Genomic DNA, 26,989 nt, shown 5'->3' on the forward strand with positions numbered 1-26,989 from the left:
TGACCCAGTATTAAAAAAATAAATATATTTTGTGCTGTACCCCAGTATGCTATACATACAGGGGCTACTGCTTCACCTTCCAATGACAAGGGCTGTTCTGTGTTCTGTCCATCCGTCCATCTAGGCTCTGCCGCAGTATTTAAAAGAATTAAAAGTATTTTTTATTAATACTATAAAAAATATATTGTATTTTGTGATGTACCAGTGTTCGCAAATACGCGTTATAGCGCGTATTTTACCCAGATCTGAAGGCGGAGACTCACTTTTCAAAAATGTGAGGGTCCCCGGGGACGCGCTCCGCTGCAGCCAACTACTTGTAAATTGACGGCAACGGAGCTTCCTGCCCGTACAGAGCGGAGGTGGAGCCTTACCACTGGCAGTCTGGCTGTGCCCCCTCCCTCTCCTGGTCACGTGCAGCGGCTTCACACGGGGGCCGGGCAGAGAGAGAAGACGGCTCTGCGGCTGCTGTACGCTGTGCTGCGGGCGGGCGGTGACTCGCCAAGACCGTGAACTGCAGCTCCCTCCCAACCCGATATCTGCCTCCCTCTCGGCTGCCTCCAGTGTGCTCTCCCGTGATCTGTGTGAAGGAGAGCAGCGGTGACCGGCCAGGAACCTCACCTCCAGCCCCTGCCGTGCTCTGCTACCATACTGCTGCCCTGAGAAGAGCGGGCTGCGCCATTACCATCAGGTGTCCCCAGCATCCCTACGGACGCCCAGCTAGCGGGCCTGTGACAGGGGAGCTAGTTCCCGAGGTGCCCCCCTCAAACTTCTTCTCACTTCTTTTACCTGACGGAAACAGCGGTGACAGCACAGGGCCCTGGTGGTGCGGAAGGTACGTGCTCTACCTAACGCAGTGTGTATAACGGCATGCTCTACCTGGCGCAATGTGTATAACGGCGTGCTCTACCTAGTGCAATGTGTATAACATCGTGCTCTACCTGGCGCAGTGTGTATAACGGCGTGCTCTACCTGGCGCAATGTGTATAACGGCGTGCTCTACCTGGTGCAATGTGTATAACGGCGTGCTCTACCTGGCGCAGTGTGTATAATGGCGTGCTCTACCTGGCGCAATGTGTATAACGGCGTGCTCTACTTGGCGCAATGTGTATAACGGCGTGCTCTACCTGGCGCAATGTGTATAACGTCGTGCTCTACCTGGCTCAGTGTTTATAATGGTGTGCTCTACCTGGTGCAATGTGTATAACGGCGTGCTCTACCTGGCACAATGTGTATAACGGCGTGCTCTACCTGGCGCAGTGTGTATAACGGCATGCTCTACCTGGTGCAATGTGTATAACGACGTGCTCTACCTGGCGCAATGTGTATAACGGCGTGCTCTACCTGGCGCAATGTGTATAACGGCGTGCTCTACCTGGCGCAGTGTGTATAATGGCGTGCTCTACCTGGCGCAGTGTGTATAACGTGCTCTACCTGGCGCAGTGTGTATAACGGCGTGCTCTACCTGGCGCAGTGTGTATAACGTGCTCTACCTGGCGCAATGTGTATAACGTGCTCTACCTGGCGCAGTGTGTATAACGTGCTCTACCTGGCGCAGTGTGTATAACGTGCTCTACCTGGCTCAGTGTGTATAACGGCGTGCTATACATGGCGCAATGTGTATAACGGCATGCTCTACCTGGCGCAGTGTGTATAATGGCGTGCTCTACCTGGCTCAGTGTGTATAATGGTGTGCTCTACCTGGTGCAGTGTGTATAACGTGCTCTACCTGGAGCAATGTGTATAACGGCGTGCTCTACCTGGCGCAATGTGTATAACGGCATGCTCTACCTGGCGCAATGTGTGTAACGGCATGCTCTACCTGGCGCAATGTGTATAACGGCGTGCTCTACCTGGCGCAATGTGTATAACGGCGTGCTCTACCTGGCGCAGTGTGTATAATGGCGTGCTCTACCTGGCGCAGTGTGTATAACGTGCTCTACCTGGCGCTGTGTGTGTAACGGTGTGCTCTACCTGGCGCAGTGTGTATAACGTGCTCTACCTGGAGCAATGTGTATAACGTGCTCTACCTGGCGCAGTGTGTATAACGTGCTCTACCTAGCGCAGTGTGTAATGTGCTCTACCTGGCGCAGTGTGTATAACGTGCTCTACCTGGCTCAGTGTGTATAACGGCGTGCTCTACATGGCGCAATGTGTATAACGGCGTGCTCTACCTGGCGCAGTGTGTATAATGGCGTGCTCTACCTGGCTCAGTGTGTATAATGGTGTGCTCTACCTGGTGCAGTGTGTATAACGTGCTCTACCTGGAGCAATGTGTATAACGGCGTGCTCTACCTGGCGCAATGTGTATAACGGCATGCTCTACCTGGCGCAATGTGTATAACGGCATGCTCTACCTGGCGCAATGTGTATAACGGCGTGCTCTACTTGGCGCAATGTGTATAACGGCGTGCTCTACCTGGCGCAGTGTGTATAATGGCGTGCTCTACCTGGCGCAGTGTGTATAACGTGCTCTACCTGGCGCTGTGTGTGTAACGGCGTGCTCTACCTGGCGCAGTGTGTATAACGTGCTCTACCTGGAGCAATGTGTATAACGTGCTCTACCTGGCGCAGTGTGTATAACGTGCTCTACCTAGCGCAGTGTGTAATGTGCTCTACCTGGCGCAGTGTGTATAATGTGCTCTACCTGGCGCAGTGTGTATAACGTGCTCTACCTGGCGCAGTGTGTATAACGTGCTCTACCTGGCGCAGTGTATGTAGGAGGTTCTACCTGGTGCAATGTGTATAAGCGGCACTACAGTGTGGTGTAATGTGAATTGGCACTATTATGTGGTCACGCCCCTTCCCCATGAAGCCATGCCCCTAAATTTTTGCAGCGCGCACCGCCTGTGGTTTCGAATCTGGGAGGTGGAGCTCCAATTCACTTTCTGCCAAAGGGCACCAAAATATCTAGTTAAAGCTCTGGGGCAGAGTGTCCTGCATGCTACACAGCCCAGCAGCACTGTCACCCCATTCCCCCACCTTGCAACACTTCTGTAGTGTCCAAATAAGATTAATATTAATAAAAACCTTAATTCCGATGGGACCCAGAACAGAACCGGTAGGACCCCAATTTTTAAAAGTGAGGGGTCCCTGGGACCCACTTTTTTTTGGGCTCAGCGCGATCACTGATGTACCCCAGTATACTGTACATCCAGGTCCCGGATGCGTTGCAAACTCTTTGAGTACACACTGGAGGGTGGGCAACTTAAGTAAAGTAAAGTCAGTTTTTGCAAGGGCCTTCAAATTTGCTTTTTTTTTTTTCTGCCAGTATTGGAACAGACTGTCTGACATGCCTACATGGAATGCTATGACTAAAATAATCATCAACCATTTTTTGAATGGTGACCATAACATATGCAGTCACAGTAGATACTTGTAGGCAGTCCTTCAGTCTGGATCAGATGTCAAAAGTTTTTGCTAAATGGTCTGCATCACTGCCACTGGGTCTCTTACAAAAATTTGCAGAATGGCAAAATGTCCTGAAATTTTCCTGGCTCACGACAAAAAAAGGTTTGTAATTTGTTTTTTTTTGCGATTAGATGGGCCAAGTAGTACTTAACTGCTTTCAAAATCTTTCTAAGCTAATCCTTTATTTCTGTCTTTTACATGAATTTCAGACATTTTGAAATGGAGAGTGTTTGCTGTTTGAGAGTATAGAGTTTAGTTGCCTCAGCCAGCATGTGTGTGTTTGACCAATTTACTGTACACAACTAATTTTTGTATTTATCAAATATATTTCCTTTCCACTTTATTGCGGACATCCTGGACAAAGGACAAGACCTGCAAGATCCGACGCATGGATGACGTTTTGGTTTTAATTTGGAATCGGAGTCTGGTAGCAAAACCCAAGCCGTCTCTAGACCCTCATCTCTCATAAATTTGCTTCGGAATAAAAAATATTAAATTTACTATAATCAATCCTTCCTTCCACTACATACATTTATTGATTAATGAAAGCTTTCTTGGTTACTTTCTATGGGGTCATATAGTGAGCCATGTTGGAATTTTATGTACCACATGTTCGGGTCACCCACTGCTGTCGCTTAGCTTAGTCATCCAGCTACCGCGGTGCAACCTTCTGGCCTACACTGGATATAAACAATATTGTGAGCTGTGAGGTGGTCAAAACTGACTAGAAATTAGTGGAACTTAATTTTATTGAGATTAATAATACTGTAGGAACCAAAACACCCCAAAATTCTGTTATGTTAGCTGTTTTTATGATTTTTCTAAAAAAAAAAATATACAGATCCAAAACCAAAACTCGCAAGGGTGGTTTTGGCAAAAGCAATTCAGATCCAAAACACGAAGGAGATACAGATCCAAAACCAAAACCCAAAATTTGGCCTGATGCACACCCATAGTTACTACCATAAAACATTAAAAAAAAAAATCACCCATAATGTCTGTCTATGCGAACATATGCATACTTTATGGGAGAATTAATTTAATTTGTCTCCTTTTCCAATTGAGGTTAGAGCAATAATTTGATATCTACTGCTACATTGAGGATTTGGGAACAGCACTGAGGCGCTGGCAGCAAAATGAAGACATTTTTATTTCATTACATGCTAGCTGTGGATATGGCGCTTAAATAAGATAAATCCAAAAGATTCAGTATCAGCCACACATACTCCACTGCAGTAGGAGGCGGAATAAACATTCTATGGCGGGCTGCTTGACCAGTTACTCTCTCTCCTGCTGGCATCTGTAGCGCTGGATAAAAAGGTAAGTGTAAAGGTAAGGATAGGCCTTTATTGTAATGAGAAAGGGTGCCTGGACTTTTAGTTATTGGCATGGTGAGGGTGGCGGTTAATTTAATGGTGGGTGGGAAATATTAAACTCATGCAGCGGGATATAATGCCGGCTGAAATCAGATTATTATTTATTTAAGGGGCAATCACTTTACAAGGCATGGGTTAGCCTTGTAAGTGATTGCCCCTTTAAAAAAAACAACGTCGTCAGAGTTCAACAGCATTCTGCACAGCCAGCGAACTCGGGTGGCATTACATGCCGCCGAAGGGGTCTATCTATTTGATGGTGGGGCTATTTAAAATAATAGCACAATCATGTAAGTGCCTACTAGCTGAGGTGATAGGACTATAAATCTAATGCTGGGTGATTTGATGGCTATTAACAGAACATGAGGCGGAGTTTGGTTAGAAGGAATACTATTTAATAAATGTGTAAAATATTTAATTTAGAGGCTAGTATTAATATTCAATAAATAAGCTTATTAATGTAATGTCTGGTCTGTTTGGGGAGGGGGGGTAGGGGTATGTTAATAGATACAATTGTTATATGTGGAGCTGGTTGGAGGAATATAGTAAATCTAAATAATAATTTAATGTCAGCGCAGGTCGGAAGGAAAAGGCTGATTTATTAAATGTCAATTCACTTAATTTAATGTCAGAGCTGGTGTCAGGGAGTCAAGGATGGAACCAAACTATAATGCTGGCGCTACTAATGTAACATTGGGGTGAGATGAAGGCTTTCATACTTCATATACCTATCCTTTTCTATACAAGACATGAGTAGCAGCAGGTAATGAGAGTTGTAAAATCAGGTAGCATAAAACAGGACAGTATGTCACTATACTAATTCTGGAGGGACAGTTCCTGATTTGGGTGACTCTCCTGCTCGGTCAGTGCTCTGTACCAGCAGCAGGAAGAGTTGGGAAATATGCCCAGCTTCACACTGCTCTACTCATAAAAGGGTTCCTGATTGCACCATACAGTAGTGCAAGCTGCAATACCTAAGTATCTGGAGAACAGTGAGCACTAGCACTGTCTGGTTGTGCGGCTGTACCCACAAGGGCAGAATGAAATCCCCATATAGAAATTCAGCATTTGCCTGAATAATAATTGAACAATTTGTACTTGTTTATTGTCAAACGTCAGGTGTGTGAGAGTAGCTAGGAAATGGGTACTGGCGGAGCAGGTGCTCTAGGCTCAAACTTTGCCAAAGTGGAAGGGAAACTTTGTAATGTACAGTGCCTGTGCAAGTCAAGCCAGAAAGCCATGAAGTGAGGTTTACCCCCTTAGCTGCGGATGACGAGTCCCATTAGTCATCCATATATATACTAAAACTGTGGATCACAAGTGGGACTCGTCATCCAGTTTGAGGGGGTTAGAGAAACCCTAAGACCTAAACTAACTGGATGACCGTGGGGACCACCAGGCAGCCGCGAGTAAGTAGCTCCAGAAAGTGTTGTCGGTGCACATATGCATGCTGACGGCACTGTAACGTAGAAAAAAAAATCAATGAAAAGGTGGGGTGTGGGAATTTACGTTCCTCTATCCCCCCACCTTATAAGATACAAACTACGTGCCAACCATACAAACTGATGCTTGGTAATGCAGGTGCCATGGGGCAGCAACGGTGCCACCCCCAGGGGCCTGTGTGATGCTATCACTTGCACACCCCTAGTTATGGCCCTGGCTTCGTCTACTCTGCTGCTGTGTTGGCCAATGACAGGTTGCTTTAGAGAAAGCATCATGCACTGTATAAATTGTTCTTTACATTTCTGACTACAATACAGTGCACAAGGCACTATAGAGTACTGAAAAAATGGTAGAGACTTTAATGACCACACATCTCTATATTACTAGTCTGTAGTATTGGAATACAGCATTTCCCAGCAAGCTGCAGTGCTTGGGGTTAAAGCAAAGTAGTATGTGCTTATAATCCTTTAATGTACCTTTGAGGTACTGTACGTAGAAAAAGCAGCTTCAGATGTCCCATATAATGTCCTCTCAGCAATCTCTATTTCGGCGACCTTGTGCCCCTGCTTAATATTTAACGGGCACTACACTGCTGAGGCAACTTGCTAGGGAAACCGCTGACAGAGGGATTCAGCCAATAAAAAAAAATGTAAGAAAAGGAAAAAGAAAACAGAGCCTTGAAACTGTTTCCTTTATTTACATTTTTGCTTTGTTAGTAAACTGGTAAGATTTGGCATGAGAAGCAAGACAAATGAAATTAGCATTTGCTACGTTGTCTGGCAGCAGCCGTGCATTTTGATGATGTGCTGCGTCAGCTCTCACTGCTGGTTTCAGAAGAATTAGTCAAAAAAAGAGAAGAAATAAACATCATCCAGTATAGAGACAATCTGATTTTTTTATGATGCGCTAACATCACTTGGCTTTTCAAAACATATCCTCATTGAGGATAATTTCATTATTGAACACAGAATCGTTTTTGTTCTCCATAAACAAACAAGGATAAATGTGCCCTCGCCTACTCTTTAACGCTATATTTAAATTGAGGAAACATAACTCTCTCTTAACTATTTAATAGCTATTTTCATTCTTCTTTTTTATTTGAGTGATCACCATGAAGCAAACTGCCCACACCCCCATACAAATGTCTTACATAGCCATACCTTTCAACATTTAGGGGCCAATGAAAATGGCTGTAGGTTCCGTACCCTGTGCCTATGGGTTAATATTACAAGCATTTTGCTAAATATTTTAATTACATGTGCTCCTGATTCCCAAATCAACTAGGAATGCCAATATGGCAAGCTGAAGATGTTGTGTGTTAAATGTGCATTGTGCATCCTACGTGACATACATGAAAAATATGGGAAAATCATCAATAACCCTAAAAACATGGAAATACGACAACAGGCATGCGTAAACGGTTGATACGGGCCATAAGCAAAGTATTGGAGGCTATGAAATGTCGGCAAATAGTTAATGGAAAAATGATAGAGAGCCAGCGTATTTGAGTAGATAGAAGTGTTTAGAGTACTTTGGGAGTACATTAAAGTTTTGCTATTGTGATTGTAAGGTGTGTTTATATTGTATATAGTAAAAAGTTTAAAATAAAAAAAATGCACCTCACATATGCAAGCCCGAAAATATCCCTGCAATAAAACACCTCATGTCCCACATCAATTAACATATTTCTCTGCTTATTAGAGAAAATCACTGAAAGAATTACCTTTCTCAATTGACCATACAGTATTATGGTGTCTTAGGGGGTCTACTACGTTATGTCGGCTGCCGGGATCCCGACGCCAGGATCTCGACCACCTGCATGCAGACACAGCACAAAAGAGCCCCTTGCGGGGTCCCGACAGCCGGCATATCAAATGCCTCCCGTCCTGGGTGTACTACACACAGTGTGTTCCAACAATTTTGCTTTAAAGTAAACATTTATCTATACATTTCACCCTTTCTTGAGCTGTGAACTAAAAGTTGTGTTAATTCCCATTGAGACCCATGTTAACGTTACGTGGAATTATAATTTTGTGGCAGAAATATTCAGCCAAATCATGGCTAATTTAAATAACCCATAAACACAGAAAACTGGGTTAGTTACCGCACCTATTTTTGCATAAGCTTCAACCCTCAAGCATTAATACTTTTAATACTGTGTGCAGTTTCACTGTTTGATACTGGGGCCTAATTATTAAATTGGTCTCCCACCCCATATGTCGATTCTCTATAGCCGATTTATCAAAAAGAATAAACAATAAACCTTTCAGGTAGCAGTAAGCATATGGGCCACTCAATGAAAATCAATAAAAGTGTCCCATACGCTGTGTATCTTTTCAGTTTTCAACATAGGTTGACAAGTTAAGTTATAGCTCTTTCTCGTAGTTTTTTTTTTGGAGGGGAAAACCAACATCACAGGCTCTTAATTTGGAGTTGAGGGCATTTACAAAACTCTGGTAGACTTGGCTCGTTTTATATTTGACAACTAAATATTATGATTTTGTGTTGGGTATAACAGAGAAATGTATGTTTTTCTACCTACACAATAAGCATAGTTAGGCCTTATCTTGGTATTCCATTTTTTTTTAATAACTTCTTCATGTTTAACAAAAATGTATAAAATTGACACTGCACTGAAAGCCCATAAACTTACCACATTGCAGGGTAACACGTGCCCATTGCAATGACAACATGGGTTTTCAGCATGGATTTGATTAACAAAAATATGAAAATAAATAGGAACAAATAGGGAGGAAAAAAAGTTTTGTTTTTTTTAAATTAACAATGCATTCTTTCCTACAGTATATCGCTCCCCACGAGCATCCTGTAGTGGAAACTATGTCAATGTTGCCATAAATACTGCAGTATAGTCACTGAATTAAAATGTTTTACCACATTTATCACTAAACCTTGAAAACTTGTAATCAAATTTGTGGCTTTGTAAAATAAAACTGAGAAGAAACAGAAATACTTGAAGCAGAAATAAATACATGATAATACAAATGATAATACAAATCTAAATGCATGAAATATCTGATCATGCATGTAAATGTGATTAGTTAATTTTACGTGCAGATTTCTATATATTATACTATTTTTGATGTGACACTTCCATTATAAGACCTCATTCTGAAATCTCTGAAAGTGCACATTACTCAGCATCACATTGGTGGTTGCTGTCAGCTGGAGGTGGAATTGGGTGAAAGCTGGACCTGTCCGCACTCCGGAACGCAAGACCGGTTCCCTGTGGATCTCTGTGTGTCTGTGTAGTTCTCATGTATGTGACGGCTGGGAGACATTAAAGCCTCTTATACATAGGTGTGCGCACAGGGTGTCCACAGGCACACCCTAATGTACATAGCTACTGCCTTCAATGGTGCAAGTATACAGGTACTGCCCACCGCATACTTTATACCCTGTGACCCACCTATACCGCCATCTCCCACCTTGCTAGGGCTGCCGGGAGGCAGGAGCGAGTTGTCAATATTACATCACGCCCACACTCCCTGCCCTGTCTGCCATGAAGTGGCTCCTGTCTTGCCTTACTAGTGTGCGTCGGCTCACTGTCATATCAGTGAGGGCGGCTACCAGTGAACGGAGGGAGGGAGAGGTGGGGAAGGATGCTGAGAGACACAGAACGGGAGGTGAAGGCTGAAGACAGAGTGAAGGGGGAGGGGGTCAGACAGAGGCACAGACTGAAGGGGGAGCAGGCTGAGAGACACAGAGTAAAGGGGGAGCTTGCTGAGATACACAGAGTGAAGGGTGGTAGGCTAAGAGGCACAGAGTGAAGGGGGAATACGGAGAGACAAAGACGAAGGCTGAGAGGCACACAATGAAGGGATGAGACTAAGAGGCACACAGTGATGGGGGCAGGCTGAGAGGCACAGAGTAAAGGGGGTCAGGCTAAAAGACAGTTAAAGGTGGGAGGCTGAGAGGTACAGAGTGAAGGGTGCATGGCTCAGAAACACAGAGTGAAGGGGGGGGCAGGCTGAGAGACCGATTGAAGGGGAGGCAGGCTGAGAGACACAGCGTGAAGGGGAGGCAGGCTGAGAGACACAGCGTGAAGGGTGAGAGGCACAGATTGAAGGGGGTCAGGCTGAAAGGCACAGAGTAAAGGGGGTCAGGCTAAGAGACACAGAGTAAAAGGGGTCAGGCTAAGAGACAGAGAGTGAAGGGGGGGGCAGGCTGAGAGACACAGAGTGAAGGGGGGGCAGGCTGATAGACACAGAGTGAAGGGGGGGCAGGCTGATAGACACAGAGTGAAGGGGGGGCAGGCTGATAGACACAGAGTGAAGGGGGGGCAGGCTGATAGACACAGAGTGAAGGGGGGGCAGGCTGAGAGGCACAGAGTGAAGGGGGGCAGGCTGAGAGGCACAGAGTGAAGGGGGGGCAGGCTGAGAGGCACAGAGTGAAGGGGGGGCAGGCTGAGAGGCACAGAGTGAAGGGGGGGCAGGCTGAGAGGCACAGAGTGAAGGGTGGGAGGCTGAGATACACAAAGGGTATGGTGAGAGATGCAAACAGGAGATGATGGCGTGGCAGAGAGATGCAGGTGGAAAATGAGATGATGCAGAGAGGAGGTGATCGTGTTGCTGAGAGATGCAGGGAGGAGATGATGGTGTTGCTGAAAGATGCAGGTGGGAGACGATGGTGTTGCTGAGAGACGCAGCGGGCAGGAGGTGACACAAGTCTGGTTTATAAATAAATAAATAAACCTCTGTTCCTACACAAACAGGCATCTTCCGGACCATGTGATATCCTACATGAATAGTGAATACCGAATGAAGACGCTGTCTGCCCAGTGACGATACATTTCTTCAGAGGTTCTTCATTGTGAGAAACCATCATTTAGGTAAGGTGCATATGGAATGGAAAGGAATGGCATGGCCATAGGTGGTGCTAGACACGCCAAACAGGCGGTGCTAGACACGTCCGACAGGAGATACTAGACATGCCCAGTAGGTGGTGCTAGACACGCCACTCCGACGGCGCGCCACCTAATAAAATGTGCTGCATACTCTTATGCTCCTACAGACCTGCATCTGCAGCACTCGGGTGGAGGGACTGGAAGCAGCACAGAACCCCAGACCTGACCGACTCCATGCAGTGACCTCTGCTGCTGTGGAGCTCTCTGTGAGCGTCCCCATGTATGTGACAGCTGCCACACAACAAATGGTGCAGGGAGATGCGCAATGAGAGCCACAGAGTGGCAGAGGTCGCAGCAAGGAGCTGGTCCGGTCAGGTGTTCCGGAGTCCAGACTGTTCTGGCTTTCACCCAATCCCACTGGCGGTGGGGACTGATGAACTGTGCATGATGATGACATCACTGAGTGTACCAATGCTCTACCGTGCAGAGGAAAAATATGGCGTATGCGAAAAGTGCCCAGTATCCACCATCCTAGCACCCAGTCTCAGGAGTCCTCTCTTTCACATGATGTAGGCCAATAAAAAATTGTCTGATGATCATGTGTGATCACCAAACAATAACTCCATACACATGAGAAACGTTAAAAGCTCCAGTGAGGTGGTTGTAAATTACAGGTCTCCCCCATCCTGGCTTTATTACACTAGGATCCCAAATTGGATTCCCAATCGCTCCATCTTTAAACTTAGGGACACCTTCCTTTCAAAGAAGAGCGTCAGCTAAATAGTTATTGTTTAATTAAAATAAAACCCACACTACAGAAAGATGTCCAACAATGGGGTAGGAGGGAGGGGCTATAATGCTCAGAGTTCCCCCTTCCTGGCTTAGGAAACTTCCTGGCTTAGTAAAATGGCATACAGCTATAGCAAGGTAACCATCAATGGTTTTACGGGTGAAACCAAATTCGCGCACATGTATACAGGCTGTGTGGTGGACACGGTTTCTGACTCTCCGCAGCTGACTAATGCAGCCACCAGATGAGTACCAGTAGGAGGCGTGCGATAGTTACCAGCCATCAAAATCCCAGCTAGAATGGAAAATGATTTTCATCAAGCCAGAAACATTGATAGTTGCTTAGCAATGTTCTCTGATGTCTGTCCCTAGTAGGGGCTGTTAGAAGTGCTACAGAATCTTGGTAATTACTGCTGTTCTTACTTACATTTAATATTAGATTCATAGCAAGTTTTATATAAGATGGTGTTGAAAATAATAATAGGGCACACAATGTGAGAACTGCACATATATATCACGCCCATATATGGAATAGAGGCAGATACTACAAATTAAACCCTGCACAAAGACAAATTTACACATTGTGAAAAGACAGCATGTGCACAAATACACATCCCCGTCAGTAATGCCCAATACTACACACTGCTTTCATCACTACCCATTAACATACAATTCCTCGTACCAAGATGCACATTTAAAAAACAAAACAAAAAAAACTGTAATAAAAGCTTGTCCCTAAACCATAATACACACCTTCCCAAAAAACATATTAACCTTATTTAATTTACTTCATGTTTCATAAACAGATTTTTGAGTCAAAGTCTATGTGCGAGATTCAAATATTTTTACTGCCGGTGAGGATTGGCAGCCACCAGCACTGATTTTGCCAGCACTGGGTGGTGGTAGCCCCCCCCCCCCCACCACGCCCCCCCCCCCCCAGTGCCTAACCCTACACATGTCAAGTGAGGTCTGGCACTACCATTAGGCAGTTGCCTACAGCACTAGTATTTGCGGGTAGCAAAATGAAGACCACCTTTTTCATTCATGCTGGCCACAGCTGTAGAGCTTAATTCAAATGCCTCTGGCTGTCACGCAGCGGATTACCTACAGTATCCGCCCATCCTGACTTTCATCTAGGCATGGCAACTACCCCAGCTTCACAAGCTTTGCTCAGAAGGAGGCAAAAATACTGTATGTGGTGGTCTGCTGGACAAGAAAGGAATGCACTCTCTCCACACGGACATCTGTAACACCAGAGAGAAGGAGAAGCTGTAATTGAGTATGAAGGGAGGGGATCTATTATAAGGGATATTAATTAATGGCCTGGAGGCATAGCTCTCAAAAACATTTGTGGATTAAACCCATTTTTTGGGGGGAAGGGGGGGGGGGCTACCTGGAAATATTAAGCATCACAAGGCTGTATGTATGTATGTATGTATGTATGTATGTATGTATGTATGTATGAGGGACCGCCACAGAAATCAAGATATTTGATGCGGCCCCCGTTTTCAATTGTAATAACAGCTCCCATAGATGCTTATGGGGCTTCTAAACGATGTATGTTCACTGTATTCCAATCAGTCTCCCAGGGTTTGTTTCTTGTAGTCTTCGATGACCACCTTCTGACTGCTGGAACCATGCACAAATTCAGGTGTCATATGGGAGAGCCGGATTTACTAAGTGCATTGGTTTCATAGACTACAAGGAACAGATCCAGGGAGAGTACAGTACAACAAGTGCACAGTACAACTCTTTTACTAGCAAAGCATATTTGCCTACTTTTGGGAGCTGCTACTAACAAGGGAACTTAAAATGAACAAAGATTACTCAAAATTAACAAAGACGTTTTATTGCCTTCCAATTCTGCATATTGGATAAGCTGCCCTTTTAAGAAGAGCAGATTTACTCTAAGCCAGTGGTTCTCAAACTCGGTCCTCAGGACCCCACACAGTGCATGTTTTGCAGGTAACCCAGCAAGTGCACAGGTGTATTAATTACTCACTGACACATTTTAAAAGGTCCACAGGTGGAGCTAATTATTTCACTTGTGATGCTGTGAGGAGACCTGCAAAACATGTACTGTGTGGGGTCCTGAGGACCGAGTTTGAGAACCTGTGCTCTAAGCCAAGTTATGGCTTTGGCCACCATAGCCATTTATGCTTGTTATTTTTACAGCTAATTGCAAGCTAAGCAGAGGACTGTCTTATGCTATTAAAACCAAAGACCAGGATACATTGCAAATAGACGTGCCCCATACAGAGCAATTTTAATGTCTCTGCCCGAAAGATTGCAAGTAAGAAGCATACAGTAGCTTTTGCTGTAAGGCTTTTACTACAGACAAAGAAATGCAATATGTGTTTTGCATATTCAGTGTTTAAATGGTTACAAGAGGCTTCCAAACAATTTTACTAAACATGTTATCTGCTGTTGGTGGCTGAACACATTTCAGAGATGATTAAGATTTCACACTATGCATAAGTCATTGCCATCAGTTTACTTTGACCTTGGTTTGGTAATACATTTTGAATGACATCTATTTAGAACCACAAGTTAGTGTCTGCCACATGGGGCCTTGTAGCTGACTGTAAACATACTCCATTCCCGGCAAGCGATATCCTCATCTCTGCTGAGAGAGAGAGGTGCAAATGTAATAATCAAATAGACCATATGTTGCATTTAGCAACTTAAATTAGAAAAATATTGTTATTATTTTCTTTAACTGTTTACATAAGTACACATTACTTAACATTTTTTAAAGGAAATAATTATCAAGACAATATTATACGAGTGACACTGTAACTTTCCAAACGACGCACTGCTTTATCTTGAACAGCTATTTTACATTACATAGTGGTTCAAGTGGAAGCAATATTGGTGCGTTCCAGTGGCACCCATGTAATTAAAAGAATCGGTCAATGTGTTTTATAAAAAAAATAAAAAAAGTTAGCAGGGAGTCCAGGTTTGCTGTCTAATACCCCTTTCTCACACACACACACACACACACACACACACACACACACACACACACACACACCAAAAACCAGGGTTTTTCTCTGATGCAAATGAATCGACTCGGGTTTCGGCTTTGTATGAACAGAAAATACCTCGGTCGGAGTCCCGGTGCACGACCCTACAGAGTATCAAGGTTACTCTTAGGACCGACCCAAGTCACCTGTAGTGTGAAAGGAATACCCGGGTCACGATGACCTGGGTTGAACGGTGGATTGGGGTGGAAAACTAGCCAGGGAAATTTATGGAAGCAGCCGTAATGGGGGAGCGGTTTGATGAGGGGGTGGGGTCTGTTGAAGGCAGTGGGATTCCTCCTGATAGGTCCTAATTGCACACAGTTATGTCTGAGACCAGGGGCAGATTGGTAACTAAAAGTGGCCCTGTAAAATTTTGTAGAAGTGCTCCCGACATGGGCAGCACAAAATGTATAACATACAGCTTAACAATGGCCGCTTCACTGGATGGTAGTGTTGCTGTATTGCAGAGATGGAATAATAGAATGAAATGGGGACAAATCAGTGTAAAGAGTGCAGTGGGCTGCCTGTCATATGGGTGGTGGGGCCACATGACAACACATGAAACAGGCCCTGGTCGGCTTACAAGGAATCTTCCTGGTGAGCCCTATGGACAATCCGCCCCTGGTCATGCCTAAAATTATCCAATTGGCAAGCACAGTATTGCTTGGAGTTGCTATAATCTCCAAGCGTCCACTGCCTGATGGAAGACCCGGATCACTGAAAGACCTAGGTCTGGTATGAACAGTGACGATCTGGAAATAACCCTGGTTCAGCTGCTTGTCTGAAGGGAAGTGAGTATTGAAACCTCGGCTTCAACCTGTGTTCAGTGACCCGGGTTTCTGAGCGGACTTAAAACTGGGGTTCATGTGTGAAAGGGGTATGAATGAAGACAGAACACAATTATCTCAGCATTCCTGCTTACTTAACATCAGTGCAACAACAGGGGAAAAAATCTACTCATGTAAAATATAACAGTCCTTTGCAATAAGTGTTTATTCAAATAAACTACCAACAAATAAGAAAAAAATCCATGGGCTCAAAAAATAAGAATTTACTTACCGATAATTCTATTTCTCGTAGTCCGTAGTGGATGCTGGGAACTCCGTAAGGACCATGGGGAATAGCGGCTCCGCAGGAGTCTGGGCACATCTAAAGAAAGCTTTAGGACTACCTGGTGTGCACTGGCTCCTCCCCCTATGACCCTCCTCCAAGCCTCAGTTAGGATACTGTGCCCGGACGAGCGTACACAATAAGGAAGGATTTTGAATCCCGGGTAAGACTCATACCAGCCACACCAATCACACTGTACAACTTGTGATCTGAACCTAGTTAACAGCATGATAATAGAGGAGCCTCTAGAAAAGATGGCTCACTACAGCAATAACCCGAATTTTTTTGGTAACAATAATTATGTACCAGTATTGCAGACAATCCGCACTTGGGATGGGCGCCCAGCATCCACTACGGACTACGAGAAATAGAATTATCGGTAAGTAAATTCTTATTTTCTCTGACGTCCTAGTGGATGCTGGGAACTCCGTAAGGACCATGGGGATTATACCAAAGCTCCCAAACGGGCGGGAGAGTGCGGATGACTCTGCAGCACCAAATGAGAGAACTCCCGGTCCTCCTCAGCCAGGGTATCAAATTTGTAGAATTTTACAAACGTATTTGCTCCTGACCAAGTAGCTGCTCGGCAAAGTTGTAAAGCCGAGACCCCTCTGGCAGCTGCCCAAGATGAGCCCACCTTCCTTGTGGAGTGGGCATTTACAGATTTTTTGGCTGTGGCAGGCCTGCCACAGAATGTGCAAGCTGAATTGTACTACAATCCAACGAGCAATAGACTGCTTAGAAGCAGGAGCACCCAGCTTGTTGGGTGCATACAGGATAAACAGCGAGTCAGATTTCCTGACTCCAGCTGTCCTGGAAACATATATTTTCCGGGTCCTGACAACGTCTAGCAACTTGGAGTCCTCCAAGTCCCTAGTAGCCGCAGGCACCACAATAGGTTTGGTTCAGGTGAACGCTGAAACCACCTTAGGGAGAAACTGAGGACGAGTCCTCAATTCCGCCCTGTCCGAATGGAAAATCAGATAAGGGCTTTTTCAGGATAAAGCCGCCAATTCTGACACGCGCCTGGCCCATGCCAGAGCCAACAGCATGACCACTTTTCCTGTGAGATATTTTAACTCCACAGATTTAAGTGGGTCAAACCAATGTGACTTTTGGAACCCAAAAACTACCTTGAGATCCCAAAGTGCCACTGAAGGCACAAAAGGAGGCTGTATACGCAGTACCCCTTTAACAAACATCTGAACTTCAGGGACTGAAGCTAGTTCTTTTTGGAAGAAAATTGACAGAGCCGAAATTTGAACCTTAATGGACCCCAATTTCAGGCCCATAGATACTCCTGTTTGCAGGAAATGTAGGAATCGATCCAGTTGAATTTCCTCCGTCGGGCCTTACTGGCCTCGCACCACGCAACATATTTTCGCCAAATGCGGTGATAATGTTTTGCGGTTACATCCTTCCTGGCTTTGATCAGGATAGGGATGACTTCATCCGGAATGCCTTTTTCCTTCAGGATCCGGCGTTCAACCGCCATGCCGTCAACGCAGCCGCGGTAAGTCTTGGAACAGACAAGGTCCTTGCTGGAGCAGGTCCCTACTTAGAGGTAGAGGCCACGGATCCTCCGTGAGCATCTCTTGAAGTTCCGGTTACCAAGTCCTTCTTGGCCAATCCGGAGCCACGAATATAGTGCTTACTCCTCTCCATCTTATCAATCTCAGTACCTTGGGTATGAGAGGCAGAGGAGGGAACCCATACACTGATTGGTACACCCACGGTGTTACCAGAGCATCTACAGCTATTGCCTGAGGGTCCCTTGACCTGGCGCAATACCTGTCGAGTTTTTCCCAACGGTTTATAATCATGTGGAATACTTCTGGGTGAAGTCCCCACTCTCCCAGGTGGAGGTCGTGCTGAGGAAATCTGCTTCCCAGTTGTCCACTCCCGGAATGAAAACTGCTGACAGTGCTATCACATGGTTTTTCGCCCAGCGAAGAATCCTTGCAGCTTCTGCCATTGCCCTCCTGCTTCTTGTGGCACCCTGTCTGTTTACGTGGGTAACTGCCGTAATGTTGTCCGACTGGATCAACACCGGCTGACCTTGAAGCAGAGGTCTTGCTAAGCTTAGAGCATTGTAAATGGCCCTTAGCTTCAGGATATTTATGTGAAGTGATGTCTCCAGGCTTGACCATAAGCCCTGGATATTCCTTCCCTGTGTGACTGCTCCCCAGCCTCGCAGGCTGGCATCCGTGGTCACCAGGACCCAGTCCTGAATGCCGAATCTGCGGCCCTCTAGAAGATGAGCACTCTGCAACCACCACAGGAGGGATACCCTTGTCCTTGGTGACAGGGTTATCCGCTGATGCATCTAAAGATGCGACCCGGACCATTTGTCCAGTAGGTTCCACTGGAAAGTCTTGCGTGGAATCTGCCGAATGGGATTGCTTCGTAGGAAGCCACCATTTTTACCCAGAACCCTTGTGCATTGATGCACTGAGACTTGGTTCGGTTTTAGGAGGTTCCTGACTAGCTCGGATAACTCCCTGGCTTTCTCCTCCGGGAGAAACACCTTCATTCTGGACTGTGTCCAGGATCATCCCTAGGAACAGAAGACAAGTCGTCGGAACCAGCTGCGATTTTGGAATATTGAGAATCCAATCGTGCTGCCGCAACACTACCTGAGATAGTGCTACACCGATCTCCAACTGTTCCCTGGATCTTACCCTTATCAGGGAATCGTCCAAGTAAAGGATAACTAAAATTCCCTTCCTTCGAAGGAATATCATCATTTCGGTCATTACTTCAGTAAAGACCCGGGGTGCCGTGGACCATCCCTACGGCAGCGTCTGAACTGATAGTGACAGTTCTGTATCATAACCTGAGATACCCTTGGTGAGAAGGGTAAATTTTGACATGAAGGTAAGCATCCTTGATGTCCCGAGACATCATGTATCCAGGTTCGCAATCACTGCTCTGAGTGACTCAATCTTGAATTTGAACCTCTGTATGTAAGTGTTCAAAGATTTTAGATTTTAAAATCGGTCTCACCGAGCCGTCTGGCTTCGGTACCACAATAGTGTGGAATAATACCCCGTTCCCTGTTGCAGGAGGGGTATTTAATTATCACCTGCTGGGAATACAGCTTGTGAATGGCTTCCAAAACTGCCTCCCTGTCAGCGGGAGACGTCGGTAAAACAGACTTTTGGAAACGGCGAGGGGAATACGTCTCGAATTCCAATTTGTACCCCTGAAATATTACCTGAAGGATCCAGGGGTCTACTTGCGAGTGAGCCCACTGCGCACTGAAATTCATTGAGAACGGGCCCCCACCGTGCCTGAGCTTGTAAAGCCCTAGCGTCATACTGAGGGCTTGGCAGAGGCGGAAAAGGGTTTCTGTTCCTGGGAACTGGCTGATCACTGCAGCCATTTTCCTCTCCCTCTGTCACGAGCAGAAAAGAGGAACCCTTTTGTCCGCTTGCCAAACAGGACTGCGCCTGATAATACGGCGTCTTATTTTGAGAGGCGACCTGGGGTACAAACGTGGATATCCCAGCTGTTGCCGTGGCCACCATGTCTGAAAGACCGACCCCAAATGTCCCCTTTTTTAAGGCAATACTTCCAAATGCCGTTTGGAATCCGTATCACCTGACCACTTTACTGGTAGAATTGGACAACGCACTTATACTTGATGCCAGTCGGCAAATATTCCGCTGTGCATCATGCATATATAGAAATGCATCTTTTTAATTGCTCTATAGGCAATAATATACTGTCCTTATCTAGGATATCAATATTTCCAGTCAGGGAATCCGACCACGCCAACCCAGCACTGCACATCCAGGCTGAGGCGATTGCTGGTCGCAGTATAACACCAGTATGTGTGTAAATACATTTTAGGATACCCTCCTGCTTTCTATCAGCAGGATCCTTAAGGGCGGCCATCTCAGGAGAGGGTAGAGCCCTTGTTCTTACAAGCGTGTGAGCGCCTTATCCCCCCTAGGGGGTGTTTCCCAACGCACCCTAACCTCTGGCGGGAAAAAGGTATACTGCCAATAACTTTTTAGAAATTATCAATTGTTATCGGGGGGAAACCCACGCATCATCACACACCTCATTTTATTTCTCAGATTCAGGAAAACTACAAGTAGTTTTTCCTCACCAACATAATACCCCTTTTTGGTGGTACTCATATTATCAGAAATGTCATGTAACGTGTGGCCCTAATGGAAAACACGGTTTGTCTCTTCACCGTCGACACAGGAGTCAGTATCCGTGTCGGCGTCTGTATTTGCCATCTGAGGTAACGGGCGCTTTAAAGCCCCTGACGGCCCATGAGACGTCTGGACATGCACAAGCTGAGTAGCCGGCTGTCTCATGTCAACCACTGTCTTTTATACAGAGCTGACACTGTCACGTAATTTTTAACAGTACATCCACTCAGGTGTCGACCCCCTAGGGGGTGACATCACTATTACAGACACTCTGCTCCGTCTCCACATCATTTTTCTCCTCATACATGTCGACACAAACGTACCGACACACAGCACACACACAGGGAATGCTCTGATAGAGGACAGGACCCCACTAGCCCTTTGGGGAGACAGAGGGAGAGTTTGCCAGCACACACCAGAGCGCTATATATATACAGGGATAACCTTATATAAGTGTTTTCCCCTTTATAGCTGCTGTATTATTTATACTGCGCCTAATTAGTGCCCCCCTCTCTTTTTTAACCCCTTTCTGTAGTGTAGTGACTGCAGGGGAGAGCCAGGGAGCTTCCCTCCAACGGAGCTGTGAGGGAAAATGGCGCCAGTGTGCTGAGGAGATAGGCTCCGCCCCCTTCTCGGCGGCCTTATCATCCGTTTTTCTGTATGTTCTGGCAGGGGTTAAATGCATCCATATAGCCCAGGAGCTATATGTGATGCATTTATTTTAGCCATATAAGGTTTTTATCGATTTATTGCGTCTCAGGGCGCTGCCCCCCAGCGCCCTGCACCCTCAGTGACCGGAGTGTGAAGTGTGCTGAGAGCAATGGCGCACAGCTGCGGTGCTGTGCGCTACCTTATCTGAAGACAGGACCGTCTTCTGCCGCCGATTTTCCGGACCTCTTCGCTCTTCTGGCTCTGTAAGGGGGCCGGCGGCGCGACTCCGGGACCCATCCAGGCAGGACCTGTGATCGTCCCTCTGGAGCTAATGTCCAGTAGCCAAGAAGCCCAATCCACTCTGCACGCAGGTGAGTTCGCTTCCTCTCCCCTTAGTCCCTCGATGCAGTGAGCCTGTTGCCAGCAGGTCTCACTGAAAATAATAAACCTAACTAAAACTTTCACAAAGAGCTCAGGAGAGCCCCTAGTGTGCACCCTTCTCGTTCGGGCACAGAGATCTAACTGAGGCTTGGAGGAGGGTCATAGGGGGAGGAGCCAGTGCACACCAGGTAGTCCTAAAGCTTTCTTTAGATGTGCCCAGACTCCTGCGGAGCCGCTATTCCCCATGGTCCTTACGGAGTTCCCAGCATCCACTAGGACGTCAGAGAAAATCCTAAAATGATCTTGGGCAGAATAAACTGCAGATTCCACTTTAATGTTATATGGACATAATAACGGTCTGTTAATAGTTACAATCAGACATATAATGGTCAGATATAACCCACAAGCATTAATTGTGGAACCAATCGGTGATTGCACCATTATATATAGAAGAGTTATGTACAAAGTTGATTAACCCTTAATATACCAAGCCTATCTTGTCAACGTACTTTACCAAGCTGGGGTCTTCAGAGGACCCCACGGTTTTTTGTCTAAATTCTCAACTGTTTGATGCGGTAAATTACTAAAATTATGTTTTTTGGGTTTCTGAAGGGATACGTCCTGGTAAGGGTACGACAGCATAAACTATTTTGTTTATTTATTACAAGAGTAGTTAGCCAATAAAAGCCATATATTCTTCTTCATTACAGTGTGTATATTTTTACATCCGACTGGATACTGTATATTCTTGTAAAAAGGTTGTATCATTTTACTACGGTAATACATCACTATTCATGTGATGCCATCGCTACAGTCCTTAGCATGTCACAGTGTTGGTTGTTTTCCAGTGTTTTTCACATATAAAACGTTCTGCATTTGTAACGTAGTATAGTGTTTATTATTTACGTTTTTTTGAAAGAACATTTTATTAGCCTAATTACACAGTATTTATCGTAATCCGATGCGGCGGGACACACAGAAAAATCAGGAGTAAAATAGTTGTTATAGAAACGGCAGGTATACTAAGGGTTAAACTGTCCTCAATAATGACAGAAAAAAGTGGAGAAAAAAATCCTATAGAACAATAAAATCAGACGTACAGTATCCTAGCAAGGGCTGCAGTATAGGATGGTACACAGTCCTCTTCAGCGTCCATTCCTTTTCCCAGATCACCAAATTCTTATCATTTAGAACTGTCAGGGACTTGGACACTATATTTCAGATATTGAAACCAACACCACTTCTACCATTCCCTACTTCTAGCGTCTAATGTGACACATCCTTAGTGATACAACATGCCAATTAGAGGCTTCTTGAAAACTCTAGCCCTCTTGTAGTTGTTTTTCAGTCATAAATATGTGTTAAGACAACCTACAGTGTACCACATAGAGTATATCATGAGCATTCTCAGCAAACCACAATATTGTTGTGCAAATGGTGGTCTCCCTGCGTGGGTTACTTCAATGCTAGGCTTGACTGTGACACTTCTTCCACAAGTGACTTCACACCAAGGGTGAAATGTAATAGTCTGCACAACCTGCTTCTCGCAGGCTCTTACATTTCACCCCAACTCTTCTCTCTTAAATTATATATGCTGGGTTGTTCTCTCATCATTTTACCTCATTCTCTAACATTTGAAAATTAAATATACTAAGTTGTCAATGTACAGAAATTATCTGCAGCTACATTCTTTGTATTCTGACACACAATGTAACATTACGCGTGTCTGACATTTAACCTCTAAAAAGATTTAAGAAACTGATGAAAGCTATAAGAAAAATGTTTATTAAGTGTGCATGCTTCTACTTGCAATTATCTGTGAACCTTATACAAGAGATAGTGTAACAGGCAGTGTTTCAAGTATATAGACCAGAGATTCCAAAGCACGGTCCTAAAGACACCCCAAAAGCCCAGGTTTTAAGGTTATCCATTCTTAGGCACAGGTGACTTAATTAATACCTCAGTCAGTTTGACTGTACCATTGGTGCACAAGCAGGGATATCCCTAAAATCTGCACTGTTGGGGTTCCTTGAGGGCTGCGTTTGGGAACCGCTGACATACAGTAGACACAAAACTCTACTCTGGTCATACATAACACAGACTTTTCCATCAATACTCACCAGGAATACTAGCAGGTGATATAGGACCTGATCTTGACTGGTTACTCCCGACAGGTGAGCCCACAGGGGATGGGGATGGCCCACCACCCTGGATGCTCGGTAGATGTGGCGATGCATGTGGTGAGAAGGGTGACTGTGCTGGATTGCTCTGCTCCCCCTGGCTGCTTGTAGAACCTGAGGCACTCACAGCAGAGCTTAATGTTGCTTCAGTTCCAGTTGGCAAGTCATCAATTGAACCAGATAAGTCCTGCAAGACAGAAAAGAGAGGTTGTTAGATGAGCCAGATAAAAATACACTGTAAAGCACAACTTTAGGAAAAATAATTGAATGAAGATAAAATAAAATAAACAGCATAAAAAAATTAACTAATAATAAATAAATAATTAAATATTAATAACAAAACATACGTATGTTTATCTAAATTAGACACAAAAACATATATGTACATTACATTAACCATTCCACTGTGGACAGTGAATGCACACATTTTATGACTGTATAAGTTGGGTCCCAGCCCAGTATGCATGCTATTATTTAAGAATACCAAGACATTTGTATAATATAAATACTAAATACATTTTCACAAATGTAACCGAAATGTAAAAACCTGCATTTATTTAAAACATTGAAAAGAGTGTCAGTATCATTCTAATTCAGCAGAACACATTTCTAGGATATTAGATTTGCACGGGTGTAGTATGAGTAGCCGACGGATGCCGGGATCCTGACCACCGACTTGCCGACAGCGGGGCGAGCGCAAATGAGTCCCTTGCGGGCTCGGTGGGGTGCGCTATCTATTCTCCCTCCAGGGGGGTCGTGGACCCCCAAGAGGGAGAAAAGGTGTCAGTATGCCGGTTGTCGGCATTCCGGCGCCAGTATACTGTGCGCCGGGATCCCAACAACCGGTATACTGAATATCACATGATTTGCACGGTAGTCCTTTGAGTCAATGGTGTTTCCACTGATTGTCTGGGTCAGTTTGAAACGGAATTCACACCTACAGATTGTCGTTCTGACCTTCTCGAAGCTCCCTAGTGAAGGGTAGGCCCTACAAAGACATCTTTATTGAAATAAGGAAAAGCACTAAGAAGAGTATCAAGCTTAGATTGAAAAGTAGTGATGCCATTATCTCAAATACATTTTGTGCTTTTGCTTTTTCTGATAGGTAGTGTGCCTTTAAATAAGAAAAAAAAAAGAGGGATCTATAGCCAAATGTTATTTCGGGTTACTGTTTTCCTGGTTTGTTAACCTCACTGGGCGAGATGCAATGCAAGCCTAAAAATGTGTCCAAACCTCAGAAAATGCCATTTCCTATGGGATTCTATCGCACTACCCTGCTGAGAGGGATCCAACCAGATCCCTCCCAGCACCCCACGCTGCACGCACAGATAGGACCCCAGGTCCTATCATCGCAATGAACAGCTCTTCCCGCAAGAGCTGTCCTTTGTATTTTTCTTTATGCATATGGTGTTAATAAATGCTGATATGCATGTGGAGAGCGGCGGGATAAATGCAATGCTTGCTGTATGCCGCCCAGTATGTACACTGTGTGTTATACAAGAGCTTTGCACTGCAAGTTTCTCTTGGTCAAATACAAAAAAGATGACAGTAGAGAGAGACTTTTCTAAAGCATGTTATGTGTAGTTAGAGAGAAATCAGATTCAACCCCCTGTTTTCAATTAAGATAACAGCTCAGACTAATACGATTACAGCATTGTTTTATTTTTTGTCCCTGTATAGATAAGAAGCTCCAGAAATAAATTAAGGCTATTTACTATTTGGTGGGGGTTGCTGTGCTGGGAACAGCAGCGGAGATAACAGAATAAAACAATCAAACAAACAAAAAAAGCAATGTTATAATATTACAGTTACACTATTCTGGTAGCTTTACAAATCCCCCCACCCCTCTCTCCTTCTCTGTTAATCCCCTGGGGACTTGTGCTGGAGTGAGTGACAGGTCCCATGCATTTCCTCAAGTTCATGCCTTCCAGGGATTTGTTCTCACAAATCTGATGTAACTCATTCATAAAATCAAAGGAGGTCACGTGAAGCCACAGTGTAAGGCCTAAAATATATTATGGGAGGAAGAAGGAGGGGGACTGAGGGCGGGCGGACGGCAGGCAGGCTCCAGTTCCACAGCATGGCTTGACCTGGGGTAACCTTTAAAATGTGATTATTCACACATGGAGAGAGGGATTTCCTTGAAGGAGGTTTACCGTGGTGAAAACATACTTTCCGCCAAATAACCTGACAAAGCAGGATGAATAAAAGATGACTCGCCAAAAACAAGACAGGGAAGGATCTTATTACTCGTAAGCAATAACTGAACACACATCACAAGAGCAGTGAGTGCAGCGATGGGGCTGCAAGAGATGCTTACAATCTGGCTGTGGGCTAAACTCCATGTGAGCTTATTTGACAGTTTTGACAAGTTGCTGTTCAAAATTGCCAATGTATTTCCCTCTGCTCGCAAGCTTTTACTCCATTTTTTTTATTGGCACAATTGGATTTGACAGCCATTTTCACTAGTGGCACAGAAACATCATTGTACAGAAAATGTGAGAGCATAACAATTTGACAAGCTATAAAACACAATTACAGTACAGTTTTATGGAGAGTCTACATGGTGCTTAAAAGGCAAGCACATGGCTTTAGCTCTTAATTATAAATTGTAGCGGAATTTACTGTGCTATATAAGAACTGTTCATTAATAAATAAATACTGTACCATACAAACTAATTCAACACACATTCAGCTCTCATATGACCAACACTCAAACTTCGCGCTGTTAAGAGTTTTAACAATGTTGCAAAAACAGCAGGAATGGCCAACCTGTGGCCCTCTAGCTGTTATGAAACTACAAGTCCCAGCATGCTTTATTTGCTGATCGCTGTGAGGATATTCAAATTAGATGTGCATTACATACTGAGATCTACAGATGTGTCCTCATACATCTAACCTCAATACATCATGTAGCGTGTGATGCCTGGCGCGACTGAGCCGGCAGGTCCTGTGCAGCTCTGCTAGCGTTGGGCGTCTTTTCTTGCCGAAAATGCTTTTTAGTCGCAATGCGATGCAACTACGATGCATCAGGAGACTGTGCTGATTAATTTGATATGCAACACTTGTATATGTGTGTCGCCGAGTCTGTATACGGAACAGAACAGACCAGAATAGTGCCCCCTAACAATGCATTTGTGAGAGGTGTTGGTAACCAGCCAAAGGAAGTCTCTTCTATCATGTGTACTTTATATACGCAAATATAGGGAATATATAGGGGGGTTCCAATTAGCCACGAGAACGCAGTTTCACGATAAAATCAGGGCTTTTTATCACATTTTCGATAACTCAGTATCCAATTAGCTGTGTAAAGTTATTGTCGAAAAGTCTTCATAGGGTTTATAGCAAATTTCTCTTCACCATCTCTAAACAGGTAATACAGTAAGTAGTGCAAAATCCCTATTTAAGCTAAAAATATGGGGATTTGGTGAAGAACCCCTGGTACACTCCCTTAAATCACTAATTGGGCACTAACATGTTTTTAATTATTTTTATTTGGCCAACAATGACATGTAATTTTTGGGGTTAAAAATGAAAAGTGATAGAAATTGGGGTACAAGGTAAGGGGACAGGTATATTGGGGTGCTTTATGAGT

General features: G+C 44.7%; 1 protein-coding gene across 11 annotated transcripts in view; it reads right to left on the reverse strand.

Annotated features, from left to right (window-relative positions):
- ARID1B (AT-rich interaction domain 1B) overlaps nt 1-26,989 on the reverse strand; it is an 836,140-nt gene that overhangs the window by 197,905 nt on the left and 611,246 nt on the right. For all 11 annotated transcript variants that reach the window (XM_063917671.1, XM_063917678.1, XM_063917670.1 and 8 more), the window contains one exon: nt 23,335-23,581. In XM_063917671.1, the coding sequence (XP_063773741.1) occupies nt 23,335-23,581 (247 nt within the window). The remainder of the gene's footprint in view (nt 1-23,334; nt 23,582-26,989) is intronic.

This window comes from Pseudophryne corroboree, chromosome 4 (assembly GCF_028390025.1).
Source record: "Pseudophryne corroboree isolate aPseCor3 chromosome 4, aPseCor3.hap2, whole genome shotgun sequence".
Lineage (NCBI taxonomy): Eukaryota > Metazoa > Chordata > Amphibia > Anura > Myobatrachidae > Pseudophryne > Pseudophryne corroboree.